General features: G+C 38.8%; 2 protein-coding genes across 6 annotated transcripts in view; both read right to left on the bottom strand.

The window, feature by feature from the left end:
• anks1ab (ankyrin repeat and sterile alpha motif domain containing 1Ab) overlaps nucleotides 1-2,975 on the bottom strand; it is a 41,040-nt gene extending 38,065 nt beyond the window's left edge. For 3 of the 5 annotated variants that reach the window (XR_010914374.1, XM_067503486.1, XM_067503487.1), the window contains exon 1: nucleotides 2,427-2,973. Coding sequence is in view for 4 of the 5 variants with exons in the window: in XM_067503486.1 (XP_067359587.1) it covers nucleotides 2,427-2,720 (294 nt within the window). In the remaining variant the exon portion in view is untranslated. Of the gene's footprint in view, nucleotides 1-2,426 lie in introns of all 5 variants that reach the window. The other 2 variants (XM_067503489.1, XM_067503488.1) reach the window with 2 other exon arrangements.
• A 15,986-nt stretch (nucleotides 2,976-18,961) lies between these two features.
• On the bottom strand, nucleotides 18,962-26,749 carry snrpc (small nuclear ribonucleoprotein polypeptide C). The gene is made up of 6 exons (XM_067503589.1): nucleotides 26,647-26,749; nucleotides 25,585-25,627; nucleotides 25,358-25,466; nucleotides 23,733-23,792; nucleotides 20,323-20,427; nucleotides 18,962-19,480 (listed from the first exon to the last, which is right to left on the bottom strand). The coding sequence occupies exons 1-6, from the start codon at nucleotides 26,652-26,654 to the stop codon at nucleotides 19,359-19,361; spliced, it is 447 nt and encodes a 148-aa protein (XP_067359690.1). The 5' UTR covers nucleotides 26,655-26,749; the 3' UTR covers nucleotides 18,962-19,358.
• Nucleotides 26,750-27,163: the final 414 nt, after the last annotated feature.

The following is a 27,163-nucleotide window of genomic DNA, read 5'->3' as shown; positions in this document are numbered from 1 at the left end:
TCTTCTTTTTACTATTTGTCCATTTCATGCTGATTTCTAACTTTTGTATGTTTTTGCTCACATCTTCTTTACCCCCTCCAAAAATGTAAAGTGAAATCACAGTCAAATCAAATGTTATTTATTACACTCTCAAAAAAAATTGCTTTTTTTACTCTACTTATCACTATTTTTAAAATCAAGCTGATTGCTCTAACCAGCAGTAGCCAAAAGAGGTCATGTCAGAGATGACATAATAGCACTGTGTCTTTTAAGTGATCTTAGTCGGTTTGCTTTGAAATTTTGCTTTAGATCCAAATACAAGTTTTGTTACGGATCCTTATACTTTAATTTTACTCAAAGGCAATTTGGCAATAAAGAGAGATACAGAAATAGCATCTATACTGAAGCCCTAGACAAATGTCAAAAGTATTTGTCACTAATCCAACAAAAGCAGACAGCGCAGGTATAGGATCTCATAATAGACCGAAATGAATCAGGACCTTCGAACAGGAGCCACATACAATATACAGAGCCAAGTGTGTAGAGGTTTCCATTCAGTGTTTATCTTTAATAAAAATGTATTTAATTAGACTAAGAACTCCTCTTGAAGGTTTAATGTGTCCCTGTGTTCTACCTTTTATATAACAACACACTTAAATATGCAGTCCTGCATTCATGCCACCTGATGATGAAGTTCAGAGAGCAAGCACTGTCAGAACAGATAGTCTTGTTATATTAATTAATTATTCTCTTTCTTAAGGGGAGTTTAAATATGATACTAAGTGCGCTCACTGCAATAGCGTGCAAAAAGTGTTTCCACAGACTACCAGACACAGTATAATTTAAATATATACCATATACATAAATATATACTATATGTATCACTGAAAATGTCAGTGCAGTTTAAAGGTTATACTCAACTTATATGTTCCTTTTGTAATAACAAAATCCAAATGCCAACGTTTGTATCCAGCATTTTGGCTTTGTGTGAGAAGGTGTTTATGTATCTAATCTAAAGTCCAGCGTCCATCTGAGCCTCATTTGTTGCTTTATAATGTCAACGGTGGTGGTTGATTGCTTCATGAGATAAACATATGCCACAGTCAGTTTTTGCCCTCTTCCATACGCACACCCAAATCCCCAATGTAAACAAATGACTTTATATCTAGAAGAGAAAACAGACACTGGGGAACAGCTGCAAAACAGGATGCTGTTGAGAACAGGACACTCCACCCAACATGGTCTGAAAAAATATTTCTGTTAGAGGGCAAAGGGGTGGAGCAGAGATTAGACCCAGGACAGAGCGAGGTGACAAAGAAAGGAGTATAGTTCAAGATTTCTGTATATTATGAAGTGACAATGTACTGTGTTTGTTGTAAAGATTTATCTAGACCCTTTTTTCTTAAGATTAGGTTTCTTGTTTGAGCTTGTATTCCACTTCATTGGTACAAACTTCTAACACATTTACAGTTACCATTTAACACGGGGCTGAATTTCCACAGTAGTTAATCCTGCCTTGGTGTAACTAAACTTAGACCTGAACTGGTCCAAGCTTCAGTCAAGTCCAAACAGGTTTAAAACGACTGTAAGTCAAGATTATGACCAAAAACACAAAGTACTCAGCTTGCGCTGTGCTGTGGACATTAAAATAATTGCATAATGATAAACAATATGCCCACACTTCTCAGTCTTTGTCCCCACAGGTTTCAACTATTTAAATGTGTTTGGAGGTTGTGGTAAGAAATAATTATTCATCTCATCGTCTTCGCATTGCCTCAGGATGTGCTGCATCGATGCTGCAAAATGCTCAAAAATCACAAGTTAAGGCCTATGGGGATAATGGGGTTGGGGGTGGGGTGGGGTTGGGATTGCTCACAGTGGGCTGAAAGTAGATGGCGCAAGACGAAGCAAAAAAGCCAGAGGAGTGCAGGAAGAGACAGTGGAAGCGTGGGTCGGCCCCTGAGACATGTACTGAGTGGATGTGGAATGACAGCACAAGCCCAATTAGTCTTGGATGCCAGGGCTGCTACAGGGAGGTCGGTGCAAGTGATCAAGCCATTCATGCATTCAAGCACTCGCCCGCAGGCATTCTCTGCCAACAGCCTGGGTAAAGTTACTCTATCACTCCTTCTGCTGGACTCCTGATCGCACTCATACTGCTGCCTATACTCTCCCCCTCTTCCGTCCTTCCTCCTCTTTCCTGAAATGTGCTGCCTTGCCCATTCCGTTACTTTCTCTGCAACCCCCCCTCCCCACATCCTTTGTTGCTTCTCTTATCAGCCTCTCTTTTTTTCTCACACATTTACATTTGCCAACACATTATCTCTCTTAATGACATTAACACACTCTGCTTGAAAGCCTGTCCATGCCTAAAAAACTGCAAGTGCCACTCCCTCTGTCCTCTTCGCCCTCCCACTTGTTTCCCATTCCCAGAGCTTGAGTATTACCTCATCCCACTCAGAGGCAAAGGAAGGCATGTGCTCCATGGACAGCTGCACAGAGCTGCAGTTACACACCGATCCACTGCGGCTCACCAGACCTTCGTCCTCTTCAGTGAGTGGTGACGCCAACAAGTCAGAGTCCGACTTGGACAAACTTCGAATCATCCCCAGGTGTGCCGGTCTGACTTTGACTGCTGCAGCTGATGCACACTCAGCTGAAACTTCACTTAGGTCCTTTGTGTCAGCCTTTGGATTCTGGATCACCTTGGCAGGGTTGGCATGCACCATGCATTCTGCCATTATTTTGGAGCTGGCAAGTGCAGCTCAGAGTCCTTAATTTCCTGCAGCACTTTGACTTGTTTTGTCAGTCCAGAGAGAGATCCGGGTCTTTGTGCAACTTTGAAACTTCAAGTGATGGAAGAAACCCCAGGGTAGTGCTAAAAAAAAGGAATTGATGCAATAAAAGTACAGAAGATGGAGGGGATCTGTCTGTACACCAACTGACTCTAAATCATGTAAAACACTCTTGTTTTGAGGGAAAGGGAGCAACTAAGTGAGAGACTTGTTGTGCACAGAAACAATCAAGGTCCACCCACTAGTTGTATCCTGTTGCCCTCCCCTTGGTGACTCGCTGCCTCAGAGAATCCCCCTCTTTTATCCTCTCTATCCCCTGTGACTTTTTCGGTACTGCTACGGTTACTTTTTTGTTATTTCTGTATCACTTGTTCATGCAGTCCCTAAAAAATTAATATTCATGTAGAATCCGACTAATAGTATGAAGAAAAAGATGACACTCATATGAGTACACAACACAGATAAACGGTGCTTTAGGATAAAGCCTAAAGCCTGATATCTTACCTGAACTAATCACTTTTAGCTAAAACAAACCTAACAAAATATTTAGCGATATATCAGAAAGTCCACCTGGTTGCATCCTCTTACCTGCTGACTTATTTAGACCCAGTTCTTTCCCTGCTCCATGTATTTGTGTCCATCCTGTTCTGAGGTTTCTTTTAGACTCTTAAAGAGGACAAGCTCTGTCCTGTAGTGAGGATTAGGGGACGGGAGGATCCCAAAGCCTGGCCTTATTCAGACTGACAGCTGAGGTAATATGGTTACTGATGCACATGGTGGCTGCTCCATTTTAAAGGAGGCAGAGACGGGATTCCTCCTTTGCTGTCTGTCTATGAGACTGAGGTTACTGAGTTGAGCTTACTTTTGTTATTGGAGGTCAGACATGGTAAAACTCTTCTACATCCAACTACTTTACTGTGACAATGACCTGAAGTGTAGAAGATGAAACATTGACCTCTGAATACTTCTCCCATTTTCCTTTACAGATTTTGCCTGACCAGGAGCTTCACCTACATGGATGGTATTTGTATTCAGCATAGCTTGGGGGTGTCTTCACCACATTATTCAAACTTCTAAATGCACACACTGTTCCAAACAAATGAAAAAGTTCTATCATTAAACCATCGCCCAAAGCCCAGCGCTTAATGACTATCATCATTTTGCCCTGACCTCCGCGCTGGCCAAGAGGCCATATCTGACTTGTCGATCTGAAATAAGCTTTTAACACAATGAGGCTGCAACAGCTAATCAACATGAGGCTGACTGGTGCACCAATTCAATAGGTCAGAAATGGTTTAACTGATTATCCACAAAAGGTATGCATCAATAATATTAGAAGTGATGAGATCATTATTAAGATTAGATTAGATTCAACATTATTGTCATTACACATGTACAAGTACAAGGCAATGACGTGCAGTTTAGTATCCAACCAGAAGTGCAATGAGCAGTTCAAAACATAGTGTCAGTGTCTACTGTATGTAAGTGAGTAGTTTTTAAGTGAGGGTTGTGTTTCACCACCAATATTATTATTTTCTGTTTGCATAAATGCTATGCAGGAACGAGCTTACTTTCTATCATATAGGCCTAGTTTTTACTTTGATCAGTCTGATCAGTTCCTAATATAAGAAGGAATATTAGGATAAGGATAATAATATTTGAATTAGACTAAGAATTCCTAAAAAGTGAATTTCACAGCTAAATTTTGGCTCCATCTATACAAAAGTTAATCAGAGATTCTACTGTATGTTATTAGGAAATAAAGAGGTGTTGTCAAATTGTTCTGGGGTGTATTTTAGCCTGGTTGAGAGCATCCCAGCGTTTAGCATCTCAGCCTGCCAAGGTATTCTGACTGTGGCAAATAAAAACTGCCTCAAATAGTTAAAGGACATAAACAGGAAAGCTTGGTTCGTTAATATTTAATTAATTAATACCTTCAGCATCAAAGAGGATCCCTGTAGCAGAAAGACACAATGAAGAAACATGTCACAGACTGCAGTGGTGTCGCTGGAAAACAATGGAGGTAATGGAGCAAAGACTGACAATTGAATCCATGCTGCAGAATGACCGATTCTCCCGTGACTGAGAAAATGTATACTGTTGTTAAATTGTCCCCTTACATTGAAAAGCCATTGAAAGGGATGTTACGTTAACCCTAACCCTAAAATAATAACAACACACGTTCAGCTAGTACAAATGTTGGAAATAAGTTGCCAAAAAAGTGTACAAAGCAAAGACAATAAAAGAAAAAAACAATCAAATCAGTGATAATAATGTCCACTTTCTACTTTATAAATTAATTAAAAAATGATGAATTTTTAATAAAAGCGCATTTGTACTAACGTGCACTAACTATTATGCTAAGGTAAATAATATCTAATAAATTTCAGAATAAGGGGATGCAAACTTCTGCACCCAACCCTATGGTAATGATAAAATTTACTATACCGTTAATGCAATGAAAGGTATTATGTTTATTATAATTCAAAAAATGTTGGCTTTAGTTGTCAGTTGACAGTTTGCAGAGATGCTGGAAACAGGGAAAAGAAATAGATGCAGTTATGTGGTAAGCAGTTTGCCACTGAATGTCCCACTTTGTTCTTTGACCTGGTTCAACACGGGAAATTTGAACTCTGACATGGGTTTAAAACACAAAGATAAGGAATGTTGATAATATAGGAAGAATGTAAAAAAGATCTCATAGGCTCTACTCATGACTCGTCTTAAAGGGAGCTGCTGCTGATAAAAGGGAGTCTTGTGAGGCATCCGTGGTGTTCACAGGCAGCTGTAGCCATGCACGGCACGTCTCTGCGCCCAGTGCCCTCAAGCAGCCAAGTTCCTTGTGTACTCACCTCTTCCCTATGGGTAGTGCTGGTGTGTAGATGACAGAAAAGATAACATCCTTCACTCGCCACAGAGGCTTTACACAGCCACACACACTGCTTAGCTGGCACAGACAACAGCCTCATCGAATGAAGCTGGCAGAGTTGTACGTCTAATGATCTCTATGACTGTGATGAGGATGAACTAGTTAAAGTTATCCCCATTTTAAACAATAGAGGCTCTTGAATACAACACATTTTAAGATGATGTCTTCACAGCATATTAGAGTGACTAAAATAAAACATGCATCCCCTCCTTCAGTTGGCTGGCTGCTGAGCCTCAGGCTAAAGACAGTGGTGAGTCATGAACAGTCTTCTCTAACAAAGACATGCACACTGTGCAAGTCATAGAGAGGCAGCTCGTACAGTAAAAACACACACTGAAGGGCTGTGTTTTCATGGGTATGGTGTGTGTGTTTGCTCCTAAATTGGGATTGGGATTTTCAGGATTCTTGTGCTTGATTGTGACTTTCTTGCCACCTGCTCTGTCTGTATTCTGATTCCTCATTTGACATTTCGCATTGCATAACTTCTGAAACCACGTTTTTAACCCCTCCAGCCTAGAAATCGTTTTTCCTCTGTGCGATTTGGAGCCCTGCAGTTTGCACCTGATCAGCCAGAATTACAGAGATGGAAAATGAGGCCACTGGGTAAAGATCCAATAAAGTTAATCAACCTAGAAAGCCATTACCTTCCAATTAGCTAGTTGGCTTTAAAAATGGCAACAGAAATTGGTAATGGTGCAAATCATCTTGTTCTGAACAGTATAAAATGTGCTGTACAGTTTCCTGTATGCCTGGGAATGTATATGAAAGTTTCACCATTCATTCCCTGAAATCCTGTCGCACTGTGTTTGGCTTGTTGTCCTTAGAGAGACTGCGAGGACATTAACCCGTGAGTCATGGACAAGAATGCTCTGATGCTAGCCATAGAGGTCATCTGTTCCCCAAGGCAGGGGGGGATGCCATTCATCCAAGACAGCATTTTCAGAGCCCTGAAATGTGGGAACTCACACTGTGTATGACCAGACCAGCTGAAAAATGAAATAAATAACAATGCATTAGATCAAGATATGCTTAGAAGACTGTAAACAGAGACACAACATACAGGTCAGAACAGTATGTACTGCCTTACTATCGTATTTGTACTGTATTTTGAAATAATCCCAAAATATCTAGACAATAAAACTGATGTTATGTGCATTATTTTGTAACGGTCGAGCATGTTTCTCACTTTTATATCATCACTCACTTCATTGTAAAAGTAACTTCAAAGCTGATGGGTACAATAACTCAGTTCAATGGAAGCAACAGCAAACTACCTGCTTTGAGCTCAGAATGACTAAAGATGAGGCTCCTGTGAAAGCTTTCCAACAGACACGATCAGAGCTGACCTCTCAGCAGGGAAATAGGAGGGCAAGTGTGCATGGCTGAGTGAAGACGTAACGCTGGATATCCATCAATGTTGGAGAGGGGGAGTGAGAGACAGAGACTGGATGGTAGAGAACTGGGTTTAGTAGGCAATCTCACTAGGTTATTCTGTGAACTTGCTCAAATTCCTTCATATTGATAGCATTGGAAACAATTGTCGGTTGTATGAAAATTGCCATTTGGGTTTATACACTAAAGGCGTCTAGCAATTCTCTACACCCTTGAAAAACAGGTTCACTGGTAGAGTGCCATGAAATATGGTACAGAGCCCATGCAGAGGACAATCCTACTGACTGTTGACCCTCTGACATTTCCTCCAGCACCACCTAAGGCAGCAACCTTGTCTCCTCAAAATGAACTTTCTATACAACTTAACTGGAGATGCCTTTTGTTGGGACCATGATTGATAGCTTTTTCTATTGATATAAAAAGGATATGTACAGTGTGCAACAATTTTCACATTCTTTATTATAAAAATGCCTTAACACTTAAAGTGTGCTAATGTGAAGCAGTGGCATGACCCAGAGTACAGCAGTACAGAGGGTGAGTAGAGGGAGTCTCACCCTTTCATCAGAGCACTGGTTTCTGTTTGATTGATTTCTGTTTGAAGTTTTGTAACATTGGCTTTGATTGTAATTTGATAACTACAACTACCTTGAGGGCTGTGCAGAGCATGGTGGAGTGTGGTGAGTGAAGCAAAGAGCAGCGAGAGGACTGGGCAGGACTGGGCAAGACTCAGTCTGTGGATCACTTTAGTGTTAGCTTATGTTTCACACACTTTCAACATAAATAGAAAGTTGGAAATGTGTTCATGCTAAACATACCAATATGCACTTTGTGTGACTACAGTGTTATTAAAGCCTTTCATGGTTGTGTTTAGGCCTGCAGCACTTAGTTAAGATTAGACAACAAGGAAAAAATGTCTCTTTGATGCATATTTATTTACTTTTTAACAAAACCTAATTTCTAAAATAACCTTAACCAATGTGCCTAAACTCAACCACACACGGGACCCTGGAGTCAAACTTGGGTGTGTGGTGTGACACTCCCGTGCTGAATACACCCACCACTATAAAAGTAGTGTTTCATTGCTTTGGAACAGAATCACCCACTGAGTTCATTCCCTTCAAAAACCTACTCGCGGTTGACATTTGTATGTCATTTTTAAGAGACAGGTTTGACATTTGAAGTTTTCTGTGAAAGATTTTGAGAACCAATATATGCATTAATATGAAATGTAGCATAGACACTCATGTTATGTTAAGGACTAAATGTAATAACTTTGCTAATTCCTTGACGTCGGGCAGCACGTTGGTGGAGTTGTTAGCGTTTGCCGCCTCACAGCGTTCGCCTGCATCCCGGACACACTGTGGCCTTTCTGTGTTTGCATGTTCCATAGGTGTGAATATGAGTGCGAATGGTTATCTGTATGTGTGTGTCTCTCTGTTTTGGCGCTGAGATAGACTGGAGACCTGTCCAGGGTGGAGCTCGCATCATGCCCCTTGACAGCTGGGATAGGCTCCTCTACATGAGTAGAGGCAATTTATTGTTGGTTTTAAATGAATGCCTGGGGATTGTTTAATTGTAACTGAGATGGTTACAGTAGTAGACACTGTGCCGATATATCAGCGTGTTATCTCACACATGTGCATGCATGTGCGCAAGCTGTTATTAGCATTTAACAAAAGCTCCTGGCATGGCTGAAGACTCACAGTCTTAATTAGTTGTGGTTGTCTCATTCAAGGAGGACAAGAAATATTGATTCAAACTTGTTATGATCTCTGGTAGTTTTTTAACATCATCTTTAAAATGTAAGATGGGCATCGTACAGTCTTATTACAGAAGCATTCACACAATAGAATACTCTCTCCTGTTACTTATTATGTTTTTAACATGACCATTAATGGATAACCAACGGCCAGCAGATGTCTTTGAACGTCAATTTTAATCAGAGCAATTAGATCTGAGCAGGATGCTCCAACATTGTTGTGACGTGAATTCACACCTTCCAAAACCGGTTTGTACTGCATCTGTTTCAAAAGAAATATATTTTGGGGGTCTAATAAGGGATTTCTTATTCTCATCATGTGTCACAACAACTGCTGCCAGCCACATAAGGATGAAGATAAATTTACTAGATAAATTTAGCATGCCGGGAAGATCTGAATCAAAGCCTACCGTGAAATCTAGTTTCTTCATTTGTATGTAAGACAAGGAACGATGGCATGACATCCTGTGTGCAAGAGGTATCTGTGTTTGTGTGTGTGTGTGTGTGTGTGTTTGTGCATGCAGGTGTGTGTTCACCTGCAGTGTATGTATATTTGCATGCTCACATCTCGTGTATGTGTGTCTACAAAAATGTGTCTGTAAGAGGCACGAGGCACACAGAACCTTCTGGGTTGGGTTAATGCTGGCAGTGAAAACAATGGACACGGCTCCATGTTTCAAAATGTCAATGTTTCAAAGGGGCATCGATGACAATGACCACTGGCAGATTAAAGCTATTCCCTCTTTTAATGCAGTTGGTCCAGAATTTAACGTTTGAAAAAAAAAAAAAAAAAGCAAAGAAAATGTCAATTTAATCTAACAACTAACGACTGCGTTTTATCAAAGCTACGTGGGAAAAGGGTGAACAGGGGACACATTTCAATTTAGTGGAAGTAAAGGACAAAGGGAATAAGTGAGAGCCACAGAACAGGTAGTGCGAGGATGAGAAGGCAATGTAATTAATCCACAGATTAATCACTTTCATTGTAACACCACCATAATACAGTAGCTGCCCTTGACAAGCTCCATATCCAGTGAGCACTGGAGATATAGGTTTTATTGACAGTAGAGATTTTGACAGCCGTGAATCAATCAGACATGCACAGATATGTGTTCTTGGGGGAGGGGTACTGTAAGACAATACACATCATTACTGGATGGCTCACAAAGCACTTTAAGACAGATAAGAACACGAGTTGAGAAAATAGATATTAATCACTGTTATTAGCTGAAGGAAAATCGTTCTCACAAGGTCCAAAATACTACAGTATAACGTCTTTCTACTCTTCTGTTGCACAAGCCCTGCCGACTGCCTCAAATCTCATTCTTTTATGTGTAAAACTTTATTGCTGTGGCTAAATCTGCCTTCATCTTCAGATACACAGCACTTAGCCAAAGGCTTTTAGCCTTTTTAACTTTCAAACATCAAAGAATTTTAGAGAGTAAGAATCCTTTCCTTCCTTAAAAATAGACTCTGCCCTTGACTCTATATTGAGCACATTTTTAGAGGCAATTTTACTTGTTGCTGCAGTAAAAGGCAAGATAGCACTCTTGTGTTCTTGCTGTTATGAATACGTCACATGTAAAAAAGTGATATTGCAGGAGAATCTGCTTTGACCTGGTCGCCCTGATTTTTATAAAAACAATCGATCCTTATTGTTTGCTGCACATTAACAACAATTGCCTTGAGAGACGCCGTGAATAAAACAAATCAGTGGATCCTCAGACAATGTATGTAAATGTGCCTGGAAATGGGTGTTGAATTAAGAGCTGGAAGAAGCTAATAGTAGAGCGCGGACACAAATCTTCAGCAAAGAAGGGGGAAGGAAAGAGAGAACAATGCTCAGAGGAATGCAGGTTCTCACATTGATAAAGATGGTTTCGGCTCTGTGCATTGTTAAGCACCATTACATGAATGAGATAGTGAGAGACGAAGGGTTTTTCAGTTTCACCTTGGACGCTTGTTGACTGACAGACGGGATGAACAGAAATTTCTGAAACGCAGATAAGCTTAGCAACACTTGTCTTTGCTCAACATTTGAGCAAAGACAGCTTACCGATTAGAAACAATTGAGGAAACTCACTGTACTGCAGTTCTGGGTACGGCTCTGAAGCTGGGAAAGAAAAGATTTGTGAAACTTCCATTTGCTGGTAATTGTCCATGATCATTTTGGATAAACCTGCAGATTCTGCAGCCTCATTCTGGGTTAATCATGTTGTGCACTTCACTTTTGTGAAAAAGTGAAAACGGGATTGAACGTTGGATTGCTCGTGCTGCTCCTGATGTGAAGAAAGACAGAGGGAGATATGAATCTCCATGTTCATTTACTTGTTACTTGCACAGCAACAATAACGTGTCTCCATTTTTTGAAAGTCAGAAATCCCTGACTCCTACTGAAACTGGATGTTGTTACTTTCAGCATTTTAGCAGAATTCAGAAAAACAGTGAAGTGGAGAAAAGTTCTCTGGCTGGCCTGCAAGAAGGAACAACACATACAAAGGCTGTGGTGCTGTCATAAAGCAGACACCCCTCTGCATTTGGTTAATCATCTTAATATGTAAAGTAAAATGCGTCTGCAAACTTAAGGCTCATTACGTTTCCATTTAACACATTTTAAGGAGATGAATTCTTATTTTGTGTCATGATGTAATAAATGTGTGATTCAAATGCGGTCTAAAGACACCCATTTGCATGAATTCATCAGAAGTAAAAAACTGCAGTTACCATTAATGCTTTGAGAAAGTTTTGCTGGTTAAACCACGTTTAGCTCCTGTCTGTATTTGTTCTGTAAAATATGACAATTACAAATGTCAGTTGCTATATTTCCATTTTCACTCGCATTGCTCACTGTGTTGAGCTGTGACAGGAGACTGCAGATGAAAATGTGCTACATGTTGAATACTCTGTACAGCCCCTTTGACATGACTTGGTCCATATGTGTGTCCTGTCTTTACTGCTACATGCTGTTTTTGACAACAAATCTACATTTCTTTAAACAATAATATTTCATGTGGTAAACAAATGTCAAAATCATTCCTCTTTAACATACTTTTATTCACTAATAAAACTATAATAACACTAATTAGACTGGACATTTCAAGTTAAAAAAGGAAAGAAACTGTATACATGGTTTCCAAAAGAAAACAAAACTGGGTCAGAGCACAAGTGTAACAAATCCAGTAAAGGTAAGTAAAAAAAAAAACTTGAATAGTTCAGGGAAAACTTGAACAAGATCACATGAACAGAGAGAGAGTGAAAAAGCAAGGAAATATCATTTTCTATGGGCTTGGGATGCTCTTAAGAGGCAGACATTTGCAACTACTTTTATATGCATGTATGGATGAGAACCATATGTTTGAGGTGATGAGGGCCATGATAAAAAATTTAAGTCCTTTAGTTGGAGGTGAGGTTATATGAAACATTTATCAAGTCATGTTAGTCCAAATTTAGACTTTCAGAATTTGGGAAAACAAAAACAACCCAGAGGAGAATGGAGTAACACCCCCCCCCCCCCCCTTTTTTTTTTTGCGTCCTTTAAACTCTGCCCATGTCTTTCATCTTAAAAAAGCTTAACAGTGTGTGGTACCTACGCAAATCGTTGGCCGTCATAGTAACATTTTACCTTAAGTAAGATTGTTTTGCATTAATTTGAATTAAGTTGAAACAGCAGCCCGAAGCCCGATAGCAATTGGACATCCGGCATAAAAACTGTGCCAAATCAACATGACAAATGATCCACTGTGGTGACCCTGAACTCACAGGATGAGCCGAAAGAACAAAAACAAAAAAATATGCCATGATGGTATACCATGGTGTTCTGACCAAATATAGCACTTTAGCTCTGCTAAACATTAGCTCTGCTTACAAACATTAGCTCTGCTTAGTCTTGGAAGATAATATTATAGTGGAAGTAGTAATATTAATATTTAATAATAATAATATTTGTTATTACTAATATATTTTTATTAAACTTTACTTTTTTCATAACTCTGGTTTCACCTCCCCACTCTGTTTAAAATGTTTTTTAACTCTGGTTTCTGCTTACCAATATAATTTCTTGTGATAAATGTGGTTTACAGTATTAATAATGTAAATGTCACTTATTAAACAATATACCTGAATAACTTTATGCACACATTTGAAAGGAAATCATTTCTTTTCTTCTTTCAACTTATTTAAATCATTAAACATTTAGCTGAAAAAGCACAAAGGTCTCACCTTATATCTGTTCTGGCCTTTTCAACTGCACCACACGATCTTCATCAGTAGATGAATGTTGCCCATTCTCCCCTTACATGTTATGGAAATCCAGATAATCAAATTTCAGTTTCCATAAGAGCCACTGCTGTTGCTTTGGAGGTCATGAATAACCTTTTGGTAAATCCTGGTCGCCTATGGGGGTTAAGGTGCTGACAGTAATAGTGATTATTTTAATCAGGTTTAAAGGTTTTAAATGCTTCAACAAGTTTTTACAATGAAAAATATGGATTGAAGGAAACAGAGGTAACGATAAAAGAGATATTTGATGTGACGGTGGACGTTGTGAAAATAAAAGCCCTGTGCATGTCTTTGCTGTCAGGTTTCATTTTCAATACCTTTCTTCAAGTTGCCACTATACTGCCAAGAATCTAATAACAGAATCAAATACAGTATACTTAAAGGATCAAGTTTGAAGTTTAAACATCACTTAAGGACATAACAAGAGTTGTGTGAATAACATACAGGTGGAGTCAGATGTTTTCTGAGTAATTTTAGTTATGGAATTCTGTACAGTTAATACATTTAGAGATTTGTGTACAACTTACTGTTAGTTGTCCTCAGTACTTATAACTGTGCAGGTTAATAGTTGTGTAAATTGTTTGCCTGTCCTTTTGACTTTATGAAATTCAGCTGCGCAAAATACTTTCGATGCAAATGCTGACAGATGAATATTTAACATGGTTATTTATAACACATGTACAAGGCAGTGGAGAAGGTGAAGGAGAATCACTGTCAGTGTACACGGAGCATACAGCTGGCCGGTGGCAGGTCGCCCTGGGCCGGGCTAATGACAGTTTATAGTGAAGTAGGGCAGCTAACAATCTGGATGTGTGATTCAAAATGTTCAACCAGTGGCCGCGATTGACTAATACTTATAGTCACATTTAGACTTTTGGCTGATGGCATGACACACATGCCATTTGTAGTGATTGAAGATTGAATTTTAAAATAGTCCAGCTACTTTTCATCTGCCGTCCCAGTATGCTACGTTGTGCCGACAGTAAATCGCATCTGGAGGGAGAAGAAATAATAATTCCATCTTTCTTCCTGGTCACTTACAAGGCCCACTAATCAAATTAGCCTTAATTGAATCAGATTTTATGTCATTCATTTGTTAACCAGCCAGGCGTTGCATTTCATCCTCTCAGTGGAAGAGAGAGAAATTCATCTGTGATCTTGAAGGCTAAATAATGCATTGTACTAAAAGTTGAATTAAAATTTCAAACATTTGAAAATACACTTAAAGCTCCAACATCTACAGCTGTGTTTTGTATAGCGGGATAGTGAGAGATTAGATGTAAGCTTCATTTTGTCTTCTCAGATTCTGTGGTGTACTACATCTGTATCAGGCCGCAGGCCCATGGGAGCCCCTGCTGGCCAACACAACCACTGTTTCAAACAAGCACATTCAAGAGGCTCTCCCTAAGGCCAGGGAAAATGGATATTGATCTTGAGCCATGACTAAATGGATTAAATTACAGAGTAGTGTTAGCAGTGGTAGCAAGGCAGCAAAGAGAACAAGACAAGAGGGAGGAGGAGAGGTGGTAGAAACTGAACTGAAGGGAGAGACAAAGGGGAGATGGGGAGTATTGAAGCAGTCTACCAAAATCTTTGTCTTGCAGACTGCTTTCTTTCTCTCTGACTCTCTCAATCAATAGCCCACCCAGCAGCACTGTGCAATCATGCCCTGCATGCCACACTCCCGAGCATCATTCTGGTCTTCATGCAGTTATGAGCCAATTGGCTTTGGAGGAATTGGCAGTCAGGGGATTATCATTTTCCATTCAACTAAGGCTGTTGAGTGGTAAGAATGCCAACTGCATGCTGGGAGCAAAAGGAGATGCATCATCATGAATACAAAACCCAATATGATCCTTCAGAGGATGTGTTAATCTGGGCGGATCTGGCTGGCTGTCAGTTGCATTCAAACCTGTTTAGTATAAACTGTTAACCAATCAGTAGTCTCCCTTAGCCCCTCTCATCACGGCCTTGCTGATAGCTCTGTGGGCAGCAGTGAATCGTTTTCTGAGAGCCCCTCATGTGAGCCCTGATTGTTGGGAACTTCATGTGTTCACTTATGACAGGAATATCAATAAGGTGAGTGTGAAGACTGTAAAAATGAAAACGTAAAGGTTACACAGTGTGACTTTTCAAGATCCTTATATTAACAATAAATTATGAGACTATGAGAGGCCACTTCTACAAATAAACCTACAGAGAATTAAAACTAAAGCTACAAGATAAGTAATTAGGAGTTTTTTCTACCTGGTGCACACAGGAGACCATAAATTTAAAAACCTGAAATGTTTTGTATAAACCTAAATGGTAGTGTTTGATTATTTACAGGCTTAGGGGTGTATTACACTAGAGTAAGAGGACGTAATATATTTGAGGCCAACAGAAAAATGTTTATGTAGTTATAGGGGGTATGATATGAACACGGACTTCACATTTAATAAGTATAGGGGGATTTTATAATCTTATTAATAATATGAAAATTTACTTACAAATATTATGTCTTTTGTGTTTGTAATTCATTTAATGTGTTTCTAATTATTTTGAACTACTCATTGACCGACCCTCTAGCAGGATCAGCAGGGCAACGTATTGGTGACCTATACAATACATTTTTTCATTTGCCTGAATTAATAACACAAAGCACCAGGTGACTAACATGAGACACATGTACACCATTGTGCAGAGCCCCGATCATGGAAGGATTACAGTCCATGAAGAGACAAGACACTGAGCTATGGCAATTTCACCAATTTTCAACAACCTAACTGCCAGGAAAACCTGCAAATGTTTACCCAGAGGAACTGGCTTTTCCTCTGGGTAAACATTGGCTAAATAAAAAGCATCATATGGTGCTTTTCCGGTCATATGTCAAAGTGTCCTATCAAAGTACAACATGGTTGCACCCAGGGAGCAACAGCCACATAGCAGCTCCCTCATCAATGCGTAATTTTGAGTGGAATGAGTGAACTAGAAGCAGTGTAAAGCGCTTTGGGTACCAGTAAGGTAGAAAAGCGCTAAATAAATACAGACTATTTACCATTTAGCGAGGAACAAGTAAAACATTTTTATTGTTAGTCAAAGCCTGGTCAGTGAAACCACAAGGGGGCACGAGCCAGTGTCTTCTTGTGCCAGTCCCAGGTCTGCATAAATGCAGAGGATTGTGTCAGGAAGGGCATCAGAAATAAAATACATGCCAAATTAAGCATGCAAATAGTGACTTCCACACCGAATCTGAGTGTCTATGATAAAGTGGTTTTCTACAATCTACTCGAATCTACCTTGGAAACCAAGTTTGCATAATCTCCTAATCCCGAGTTGGGTAAAGAGCTTTCTCATTTACACAACAGTTAACATGTCAAGTTATGAGAGAAAGCCGAATATAACCTTCGTTATATAATTCCATGTAAACGCAGAGACAGATTTCTGACTGAGGGTTTCACAGATGAATAAAGAGAAATAAAACTCTCACGCACCTTAGGAACAAGACCAGCAAGGACACAAATAAGAACCATGATTTAATTTTTAAGAGGTAAAAACTAATTAGAAAACTAATTTTCATAATTGTTAAAAAAAGCATGTATAATTGGGATATATTCTACATATCAGTGTTAAGATATACCATTAAAACTCTGTTTGTGCTATAGGACCCAAAACAGAACCTTGTGGAACACCATGACTGTAATTCTAACTTCCATTTCATTTTTTCCTTTTAATTTTTAGTCAAACTTTTTTCTAATGTCACGTGATAGCACAGAGGCAGACATATTCAAATAGCACGTGTGCTAAAAATAACTGACATGAATAATTCGCCAAATTAATACACCAAGCTAATTGCAGCAGCCCTAATACTGAAAATGACTATACCCTAGAGGGTTAACCAATGTTGAGTGGGGCAGATTCATTATTAAATTGGTAAAAAAAAGATAAGGGCTTAAGCTAACAGACATTTGGTCTCTTTGGAATTGTTGTGTGTCTATTTTTAGTCCTTTTCAACAGTTAGTCTCATGTGTCTTTTGAGGTCATTTTTTAAAAATCTTTTTGTATACATTTTGAATATCTGTGTGGTCATTTTGTGTCTTTTAATGTAGCTGTGTGACTTGTACACTTGACATGACAACACTCTTAATGCAGACGCTCTGCGCCCAGTAGGCACATTCAGTAATCCATCCTATGCATCTTGGCCAGGTATCCCTTGATAAACAGGTTGCCATTTTCTTTTCATGGCGTATCTTATTTGCTCTCCAGAAACTAGTTTTAGTTATCTAACATTCCATGTTTCCACTGTAGTGTCTATTCATGATTGGTTTCCATCCATTAGTAATAATACATATTTCTCCAGATCAAGGCTCATCTACTCTCATAAACACTTATCCCAACTCCAGTTCACTCCCTTAAGGGCAACGCTTTATTTCATGACTAGATTGAATATTCATAAAGACACTTGCGATTCTAGATGACACACAAACATTCGCCTATGCTCGACATATGCATAAAATGTCCATTAACATGGTTTTATTCCTTTGTCAGTGAAGTGGAGAGTGAATGTTTATAGGACATTTAATGGAAGCCACCCCTGAGAGTGGCAATCGGATTACATGTAATCTACCAGAGTGTCTAAGATCATCACAATTTACAACATGCATGACTGACAGCTATCAAAAAGTTATGTGATGTGGTGCACTTTAGTCAGGATTGTCTTTGCAGCGCTTCTCATCCAGTCTGCAAGTACACAAATTGGCAAACACAGCGTGAAGCATATGGTTATTGCCCCCCCAACAAATTAGTTTCCATTTTATATGTGACCTAGAAATTTTCTAAACCATAAAGCCACAAAAATGTCCTCTGGGAGTGGAAGATACAAAAAAATCTGACAGTCCATGGAAGCACATAATCAGTGATTGCACATGATTTGAGTGTCTTGGTTCTAATTGCAAAACACTATGACTCTATAGCTCCATCTGTTGAGACATTTTCATAATTATAGGCAGAAGCTTGTGATTATGGATACAGAAGTTACGGTGTAGATAGGAGAGCAATGAATTCAAGGCACTGTAGATGCAAAAAGTCAGCTGAGATAATGATTCACTAGCAGATGCACATTGTTATGTAAGAGCTGTAATTCTTCAAACATGCTTGACTGAATAAACTAATGAGGGCTGGCCTAACTGTCCAGTGAAACGCTATTTAAACATGCATTGGGTTCCTTAGTCTTCCTGTAATATTCTTGGTTTAGTGATATTTATCCCAGAGTGCACAGGCCAGAGCGTGTGCAGGTCACCAAAAAGTCGACCTTTATGCCCTTTCAGTGGAAGAAACAACCTTAAAGCACTTGACAATTTAAAACATTTGGTTTATGGATTCTGATTTGAAATACTAGCAGCCAACAAGACAAAACTATTATTGCATTTTATTGCTTAAGTGATAAATAATTGGCAACTATTTTAATACTCAAATTATGGTAAAACTGAAAATTTTGATGCCGTTTTGTCATGCCGTTTTTTTTTTTTTTGCAGTTTTTCAAATAAAAATGCATAGAAGAAATTTAATCCATTCTATGGCATCTTTGAGCAAACTGTTTAGCACACTTTTAAGCCTTCTGAAGAATTCCACATTATTTAAAAAAAAAAATAAAAAAATGTAAATTTCACCCATGGCTAAAGACTGCATTCCCATCAAGCACTACCAGGATTTTTCACTTAGGCAAAGTTCATATTACTGATGTTTTTTGTTGCTTCAACGGTTAGTCCTTGTTTTAAATTATATCTTTCCAACTGAGGGGAATTGTTGCCAAAAATGAGCTGTGTTTATATAGTCCAGAGTCGAACAGGATTTGACTTTACCGTTTTATTTCTCAAAGCATAGGCAATGAAATACATCAAAAACATGAAAAACCTAAAATTATACCATAGTAACAAATATTGTCTAATCAAACAAGTTCTTCAAATGCACGTCCCTATTCCTTTGTCAGAGGGATAATTCAGCTTTGACACTGAAGAGGATATATACTTAAAAAAGGGTTTTAAAATTGTGATGAGAAATAAATTCTACTGAGGTAATAAATACCAGGCAGAAAATGCATTTTGCAAAAATGACAAAATTTCAGTGAGAGATTTGGGTTGTACATTTGAGCATTTAGTCACACTGGTAAATCCAAGTGTTGAACCAAGAGTCCTCACTAGACTGTGTCTGTCAATGGCAACAAAGGACGGAATAAATCCACTCTGCCTTATCTGTCTGGTCTCATCATGCCTGGCCTGACTGGCATCATCATTGGTCGAGGGTGACGCATCATGTGTGGTGGTCCTGGCATCATCTGCATGGGTCCTCCCATCGGTGGCCTCATGCCTCCTAAAAGCATTTACAGCATTTGTATTTGTTTATGGCAACAGTTTTATAGAATTGCATTACAATGACAGTGAGTTTCAATCTTTTAGTGAAAAAAAAAAAGGTCAATCTTCCTTCAGCTTTTTTTTATGTTAATGTGTCAATTATTTTTTCAATACTGAATTTATCACTTAGTCTGTCCTTAAAATGTAATAGTAATGAAAAAAATAGTAATGCTCAACGACAATTAGAGTTGCAGACAAAACAAGACAGTGCAACTTGTGCCTGTGTTTGCTGCTCAGACTCCCACAGCTCCATTGCTGGCTTTCAGTAAAATCAGCTAAACAACCTCTGAGTGATGGCGCTGTTGGCAATGGAGCATAAAAACCCTCCAAAATGTGGAAGGATTTAATAACTCAACCCTGACCAGTACACAAACTTTCGAATTCTCTGACTGTGCGAAGATCTGATGTTTTCACATCACAGATTGATTTCTTGTAAGTTCTATAAGAACATCTGTTACTGTACCTGTCACATCAGTCTGATTACTTTGTTACTGAAACAATGACAGAAACCAAAATAAAATGCTAAAAACAAAACCGCTGCCATTAACAGACTACTCTATTTTATTCAACTCAGTCCTAGAGCACGATATGACAGAAAATACAAGAAACCTTTAGAAACAGGGCAGGGGCAACTGGCAGACAGATGTTTGTTTTTGTTCGAAACATCGGTAAAAAGGCATGAAATAAACTGAAGAAACATAAATAAAGAATCACATCCAAATCCACAGAAAATTGCTTGCATTCTTCAATAGTGTGTACGGTTAAATTATATATAGTAATTTAGGAATTCATGTTTCTCACCAGGTCCACCGGGCATCATCCCATGTGGTGGAGGTCCCATCATGGGCATCATAGGTGGACCTCCCATAGGGGGTGTTGGGAGCATGCCAGGGCGAGGAGGACCACCTGGTGAAACAGATGGCAAATGTTAGTTTTAAGACCATGTACTATGCATATGTATTTTTTCTGATTCTTAAACTCCAGGGTAAAATGTTTTTTGTTAGAGCTTATTTGGCCCCGAGTTCTGCTTAAACAGAAAACACCCACTTGTGTAAAGGTGTTGTGGAAAAGAGCAGAGAGAGTGTTGGAAGGTCACCTCTCTGAAAGATATTGGTAATTTTTTTTAGATGTGCTAGTTAATAGTAGCAGTAAGTAGTAAAGTTAATCCTTTCTGTTGACACTGGTCTGAACTCGGTTGTGATGCAGGCTTTTAGAAAAAAAAAAAAAAAAATTGCTTACACTATATTATGGCTTCTATCCAACCTCTACCTGTGTCAACTTAAGGCTGCCTCTCAGAATGCCCTTAAATTAAATATATTTTCATGAAACTTTCTATTTTCTCTCTAAACTCTGTTTGACCACCTCATAACATTGTCAAGAAATTTGTAGACTACACCTTTTTTTTAATGACATGTGATGGCTACGTGTTCATTAACAAATTATCAGTTTTTGGCAAAACCACTTAAAGTGAACTCTACATTACAGCATTTTATGCAGGCTTCAGCCTCAAGCACAGCGATGGCAGAACCTCTACATATAAACACTAGGAGATGACTTTTACAGACATTGATACAACTCTCTAGTGTATCCCCACACGTCCACTATGTATCAGGTAATTAGTTTCAGCATTACTGCTCTTTTTATCCAAGACTGACATACTGTATTTTGCTAATAACTGACTCTATGGTGCTTGACAGGATATAAATTCTCAGATTTTTTTGAAAAGCCCTGAAAGTTTGGCCATAGGTGATTGGCCTCTCTTCAGGTTTGTTTGCTGTCTTGTGTGAAAACTGATATATAAAAAGGTGCTTTTCAGTGAACACTACATTTAAGCTAAATAGTACACACCAATTAGTCACAACATCATTACGACCTGGTGGTTTTCAAGTAAAAAAAAGTTTTTATAAAGATTTTATGAACTAATAAAAGCTGATTCAGCATTCTCATTGCGATTTCCGCATGCACACTTTCACTGTGAGTTAACCCTATGAGTTCAACGAAGTTAAATTTATGAGCCTACTTCATTTCTCCCTCTAAAATCACTTCAGAAGAATAGTCACAGTGTTTCAGTGCTTATGCATTTGTTGTGCTATAAGATAAATAATTTAAACATAAATAAGTTGTATAACCAGTGCTGCCCATGGACTGTTCACTGAGGGCACACTTTTTTCTCTGTGAACAGTTAAATGAATGTATGCAACTTGAAACAAAAAAAAAGCGATTGTGGGAGTTGGTAACACACACAGTGAATGTTAGCACCAAATATTTACACCCTACACTCATCTTCATCCTACTTCTATAGTTAAACAATCAAGGACCATGCAATGCGTTGATCATTTATGTTTCGACTACAAACAATATCCAATAACATGCATCTCTAGTTTGTGGGAGAGCTGTGCACTACATGTCTCACTACATCCATAAATCTCCTCTTTGGTCTTCCTCTGGACCTCCTGGAACTCAAACCTCAGCATCCTTCTACCGATATATTCACAGTCTCGCCTCTGAACATGTCCAAACCACCTCAATCTGGCCTCTCTGACTTTATCTCCAAAATATCATAGTCCACAGAGATTCCTGTCTAACCTCATTTGTCAGCCTGTCCATCACCAGAGCAAACACGAAGGGGCTTAGAGCCGATCCTTGATGCAGACCCACCTCCACCTTGAACTCCTCTGTCAAACCTCACCACGGTCTTACAGCTCTCATACATGTCCTGCACCACTAACATACTTCTCTGCCGCTCCAGACGTCCTCATACAATACCACAGCGCCTCTCTCTGCACCCTGTCATACGCTTTCTCTAAATCTACAAGACACAATTTCACTCCCTATGACCTTCTCTGTACTTCATCATCAGAATCCTCAAAGCAAATACTGCATCTGTTGGACTCTTTCTAGGCATGAAACCATATTGCTGCTCACCTCAGCCCTTAGTCCAGCTTCCACTACTCTTTCCCACAACTTCATTGTGTGGCTCATCAGCTTTATTCCTCTGTAGTTGCCACAGCTCTGCGCATCTCCCTTGTTTTTAAAAATGCACACCAGTACACCTCTCCTCCAGTCCTCGGACATCGTCTGACTCTCCAAGATCTTGTTGAACAAACTAGTCAGATACTCTACTGCCACATCTCCTAGACACTTCCATACCTCCACAGCTATGTCATCAGGACCAACTGCCTTTCCACTGTTCATCTTCTTCAACGTCCTCCTTACTGATATCTTTCAGATTAAGATGTCTACACAAGATTTAGTCCACCTGAGTGCTTCTACCTGCTCTCTTCTGGAAGAAAGTGTTCACTACAGCCATTTCCATCCTTGTTACAATGTCTACCACCATCTGTCCTTGTGCTTTCCTGTCCTGAACACCAAACCTGCCCATCACATTCTCATCACGTCTGTCCCCTTCACCTACATGCCCACGGAAATCTGCACCAATGAACACTCTCCCCCCTCTGGGGATGCTCTGCATCACTTCATCTAGCTGACTCTAGAATTTTTCCTTCTCTTCTAACTCACATCTACCTGTGGGGCAAAACCACTAAAAACATTGAACATCACTCCTTCAATTTAATCAACCTGTCTGATACTCTTTTCATCTCTAAAACATTCCTCAAAAACTTCTCTTTCAGGATAAATACTACTTCATTTCTCTTCCTATCCACACCATGGTAAAACAACTTGAACCCTGCTCCTAAGCTTCTAGCCTTGCTACCTTTCCATCTGGTCTCCTGGACACACAACATATCAACAGACTCTCTAACCTTCCCTGTCATAGCCCCAACATTCAAATTCCCTACTGTCAGTCCCATACTCTAGGCCTTCCTCTTCTCTCTCTGCCTATGAATACGCCTTCCTTCTCTCCTTCATTGACCACTGGTTCCCTGTAGGTCAACAGCATCGTTGGTGGTCATTGTTAACGTGGGCCCCGACCATTTCGTTATGTAATTCAGATTCGGTGTGGAAGTCATGATTTACATGTGTTTTATATCAGATGCCCTTCCTGGCACAACCCTCTACATTTATCCAGACTTGAGACTGGCAAAAAGACACTGGCTTGTGCACCCTTGTGGTTGCATTTGTCATGACATGATTAAGAGCACTGGTATTAATGTTGTGGCTAATATGTATAAATGTATTGATATAGAACCAGTAACCACGTTAGGGTTAAACAGTTAAGTAATTACAAGGGTGAAAGATGTTGGACTCACCTGGGGGAGGGCCACCAGGGAAAGGTGTGGGTGGAATCTTCCCCTGCTGAAACGCAGCCGCTGTTGGTAGAAGAGACCACGTAAATATTTAAAGCAAAGCATACCCTAAGTACTGAATGCTAAGAATAACAAGAAGTGCAGTGCATAGGGTCTTTCTAACAATCCTGAATATCAAATTGAAGTAAAATCTGTACTACTGAATTTTTTTTAAAAGTAAACCCTTATTTTACCTGGAAAACCTTATCGTGATCAAAAATCACTTTTTCAACAGGCAGCAACACATTCAACTAGTTTCCAACATACAATAAAATGAACTTAAAAACATTAAATACCAAAGTTTAAAACAATTAACCAGCAATTGATAATTGGACACAAAACATAAAACTGTAAAAGAGTCAGTATGGCAAAGCGTGGTGAAGAAAACGAGTCATCTTCCACTATTAATACTACTCATACACTTAAAATCAAAAAAGGAAAGAAAAGGCGATTTGGCATTGTTGCTCAAAGAGTATGTACCCTAGCATAATCTCTTTTTTAATTCTTTTGTTGTAAAGGAAAATGTAATCTGGAAGACAATGTGGTGGATGTTACCATGTTCCCACATCGCTTTGGCTTAGCATCTTAGGTGGACCAGTAGTTTGTTATCTTAAGGATTCCAAGTAAGCTGGTGTACATAGTCAACTCCTTGAGCAGGCAGCCCAGCTATTCCACACATGTGCATAAGCTTGCTTTGTTTGGGCTGTGTGACAGGCTTTACTCTAACATGAAGTTTGCTTTCTACAACCCTAATTCAAAAGACGTTGCGATGCATAAAACATAAATATAAACAGGAGAGGAGTCTTGGTTCTGAACTGCCCTGTCTGCAGTGCAGACATTTCACAAATAGAAAACATTTGGTGCATCATAAACAAAAAATCTGGTAACAAAAGCCCAGGACTGTTGAGCAGCTAGAATCCTGCATCAGACAAGAATGGGACAATATTCCTCTCCTAAAATTCCAGCAACTGCTCTCCTCACTTCCCAGACAGTCGTTAAAAGAATAGGAGGTGCTACACAATGGTAAACAGCGCCCTGTTCCAACTTTGTTGAGTTGTGTTACTGCCATCAAATTCAAAATGAGCTAACATTTTCTATGAAATGTTAAAATATCAGTTTCAATATCTGATATATTGTTTATGTTCTATTGTAAATAAAAATATGGGTTGAAGAGATTTGCAAATCAGTGCATTGTGTTTTTATTTATGTTTTACATATCATCACAACTGCTTTTTGAATTGGGGTAGTATGTCTAACCAGGGAATTAAAATCTGACAAGAAAATCATGCTGCATATGAAGTGTATTATAAGCGTATAGAGATGACAGCTCAATCCATGGGTCAATTTTTACACAAGTTAATCTTAATGCAAACATCCAGCAATCTCCCAAAGATGTACCTTGCGTTTTACACTCATCAAACCATTTACAAATTGTCTCGTTGTCTTTGGATTTGAGATATTTTTGAGTTTTAGAGCATCAGCTATACTGGAGAACAGACACACATTTTGGATAAAGTGCAAGACATCTTCAAAAAATAAATTAAATTGCATGTGTAGTTGCTTGGTTCTTTCATTTATAATTGACCTACTTGTTTTATCAATTAGATTCTGAGCCTGCTCCTCCATCCATTTCTGGTAGTAATCTTTGACATTTTCTTTGTGTTTTCGGCCACTGCAGTGAGTTTTTCTCACTGAAGGCTGAAAAGGAAATAAAACAAAGTTCAGGACACTTCCCAAGAGTAAAACACATAACAGGTGAGAGCTTTAATACTTAGTTAATGCTTGAATATTAATACATGCAATGCAAACAACTTACCGAATCATGTGTAAGGTAGGTGTCACAGTAGTCACAATAAAACCTGTAGAACATTTAGAGAACATGTTTCATACACATTAGGAATTCAAGGTGCTTTATAGTAGCAATAGAAATAGTCAAAAGTGAATTTAGCATCTGCAGGCTTTACAATATGCCTCCCAATGACAACCTCTGTCCTTTGAACCTCAAACTGGATAAGACAAAACTACATCCAACATTTAACAAAAACACAAGCGAGGCTGGAACCAGTGCAGTTGAAAACACAAGTGTGTTTTATGTATTCCCCTAAACGATGTTATGGTCTCAGTACCAATATTTTTGATGATATAAAATTATTATTATTATTATTATTGTGTGTTAAATGTCTCCGTATAAATTAACAAACCTCAGTCTAATTGGCCCCTATGCTCTTCAAAATGAGTGACAATTTCAGCTGAAATTTATACGTTTATAAGTGCCAGTCTCAATAAATTGAGGCTACTGTTATGTATAACGATTTCAACATACAATTTTCACAATTGTGAAGATGAAACGAACACATGTTGCCGTTTCTGCTTGACGAAGTAACTGGCAAATTCATGTTATCTGGACTGCAACACAATTATTGAGGTTTTTTTTTTTTTTTTTTTTTTTTTAAAAGCTTAAGCTTCATTACAATTGAAAACAAAAAGATAACGAGGATGGTAGATACCGGTCGAAACTCCAGAACACGCGACTAAGGTTAAAATATCTTAAATTGGATTGGGATTTTGCCCAAGCACGTTGAGGTGCTAACGTAGACTCATAAACGAAGTCATTTTAAGTTTGCCTTAGTTAATCAAACGAGGTAAGATGAATGCGCTCTAACGTTAAGGCTTTTGCTACATCGAGATTCCCTCCAGCAGATAGACGCAGCCCAAACAAAGCTCTATGAATTCGTTTGGAAACAAACGGGTCTAAATTTTCAGCTTTCGAATTTATTTAAACGCCACTTAATTTATTACAGATATTATTGATAATTAAGTTGATGGTTAGTGAAATTCACAGGTTTTGCGTTAAAATGAAAAGAAAACCTGGACTTACTTTGGCATGTTTGCCAGCCCTCTCCGTCGCTAGCGCGATTCCGGTGTCCCGCATAAATGTTCCTTCCAGATATAAAACTTACCTACAGCTAGTTCCGCCTGAAGGATGTGGGACGTAAAAATGTTACACACTTCCTTTGTAGTAGTTGCATTTACAACACGCAGATAATTCATTGTGAAATAAATCACAACGAAAGAATATGATCAAAAATATTTTTATTTCTTTTAACAGCAAAACATAAGATTATTCAATATAGGGGCACTTCTGGATAGTTTCTGTGACTGCAAAAGAAAAATGCATCAAACTCAAATATGGTCACAAAGATCTTGCTCACACTGTGTATTGTATTGATTGTTTAACATGGCCAAAAAATATAAACAAAATTGAAGAAAAGATGTATTTATGAAAGCATAAACAAATATAAAAAAATCCCCATTACAACTAAAACTCTTGCATTTATAAATTCACTTGAGAAGAGGTCCATCTGTTATTAAAGTCAACAAATCTGTTACAGAGC

This window comes from Channa argus, chromosome 5 (assembly GCF_033026475.1).
Source record: "Channa argus isolate prfri chromosome 5, Channa argus male v1.0, whole genome shotgun sequence".
Lineage (NCBI taxonomy): Eukaryota > Metazoa > Chordata > Actinopteri > Anabantiformes > Channidae > Channa > Channa argus.
Note: the sequence above shows the minus strand (reverse complement) of the source record. Positions and strands in the feature narration are given on the sequence as shown.

What these genes read in the sequence shown, in the direction of transcription:
- snrpc (XM_067503589.1), bottom strand. An exon ending in CCTACCTTACACATGATTCG is followed by an intron (nt 25,467 to 25,584) that starts GTAAGTTGTTTG and finishes TTTCCTTTTCAG; the next exon opens with CCTTCAGTGAGAAAAACTCA. An exon ending in CCCTGGTGGCCCTCCCCCAG is followed by an intron (nt 20,428 to 23,732) that starts GTGAGTCCAACA and finishes CTGTTTCACCAG; the next exon opens with GTGGTCCTCCTCGCCCTGGC.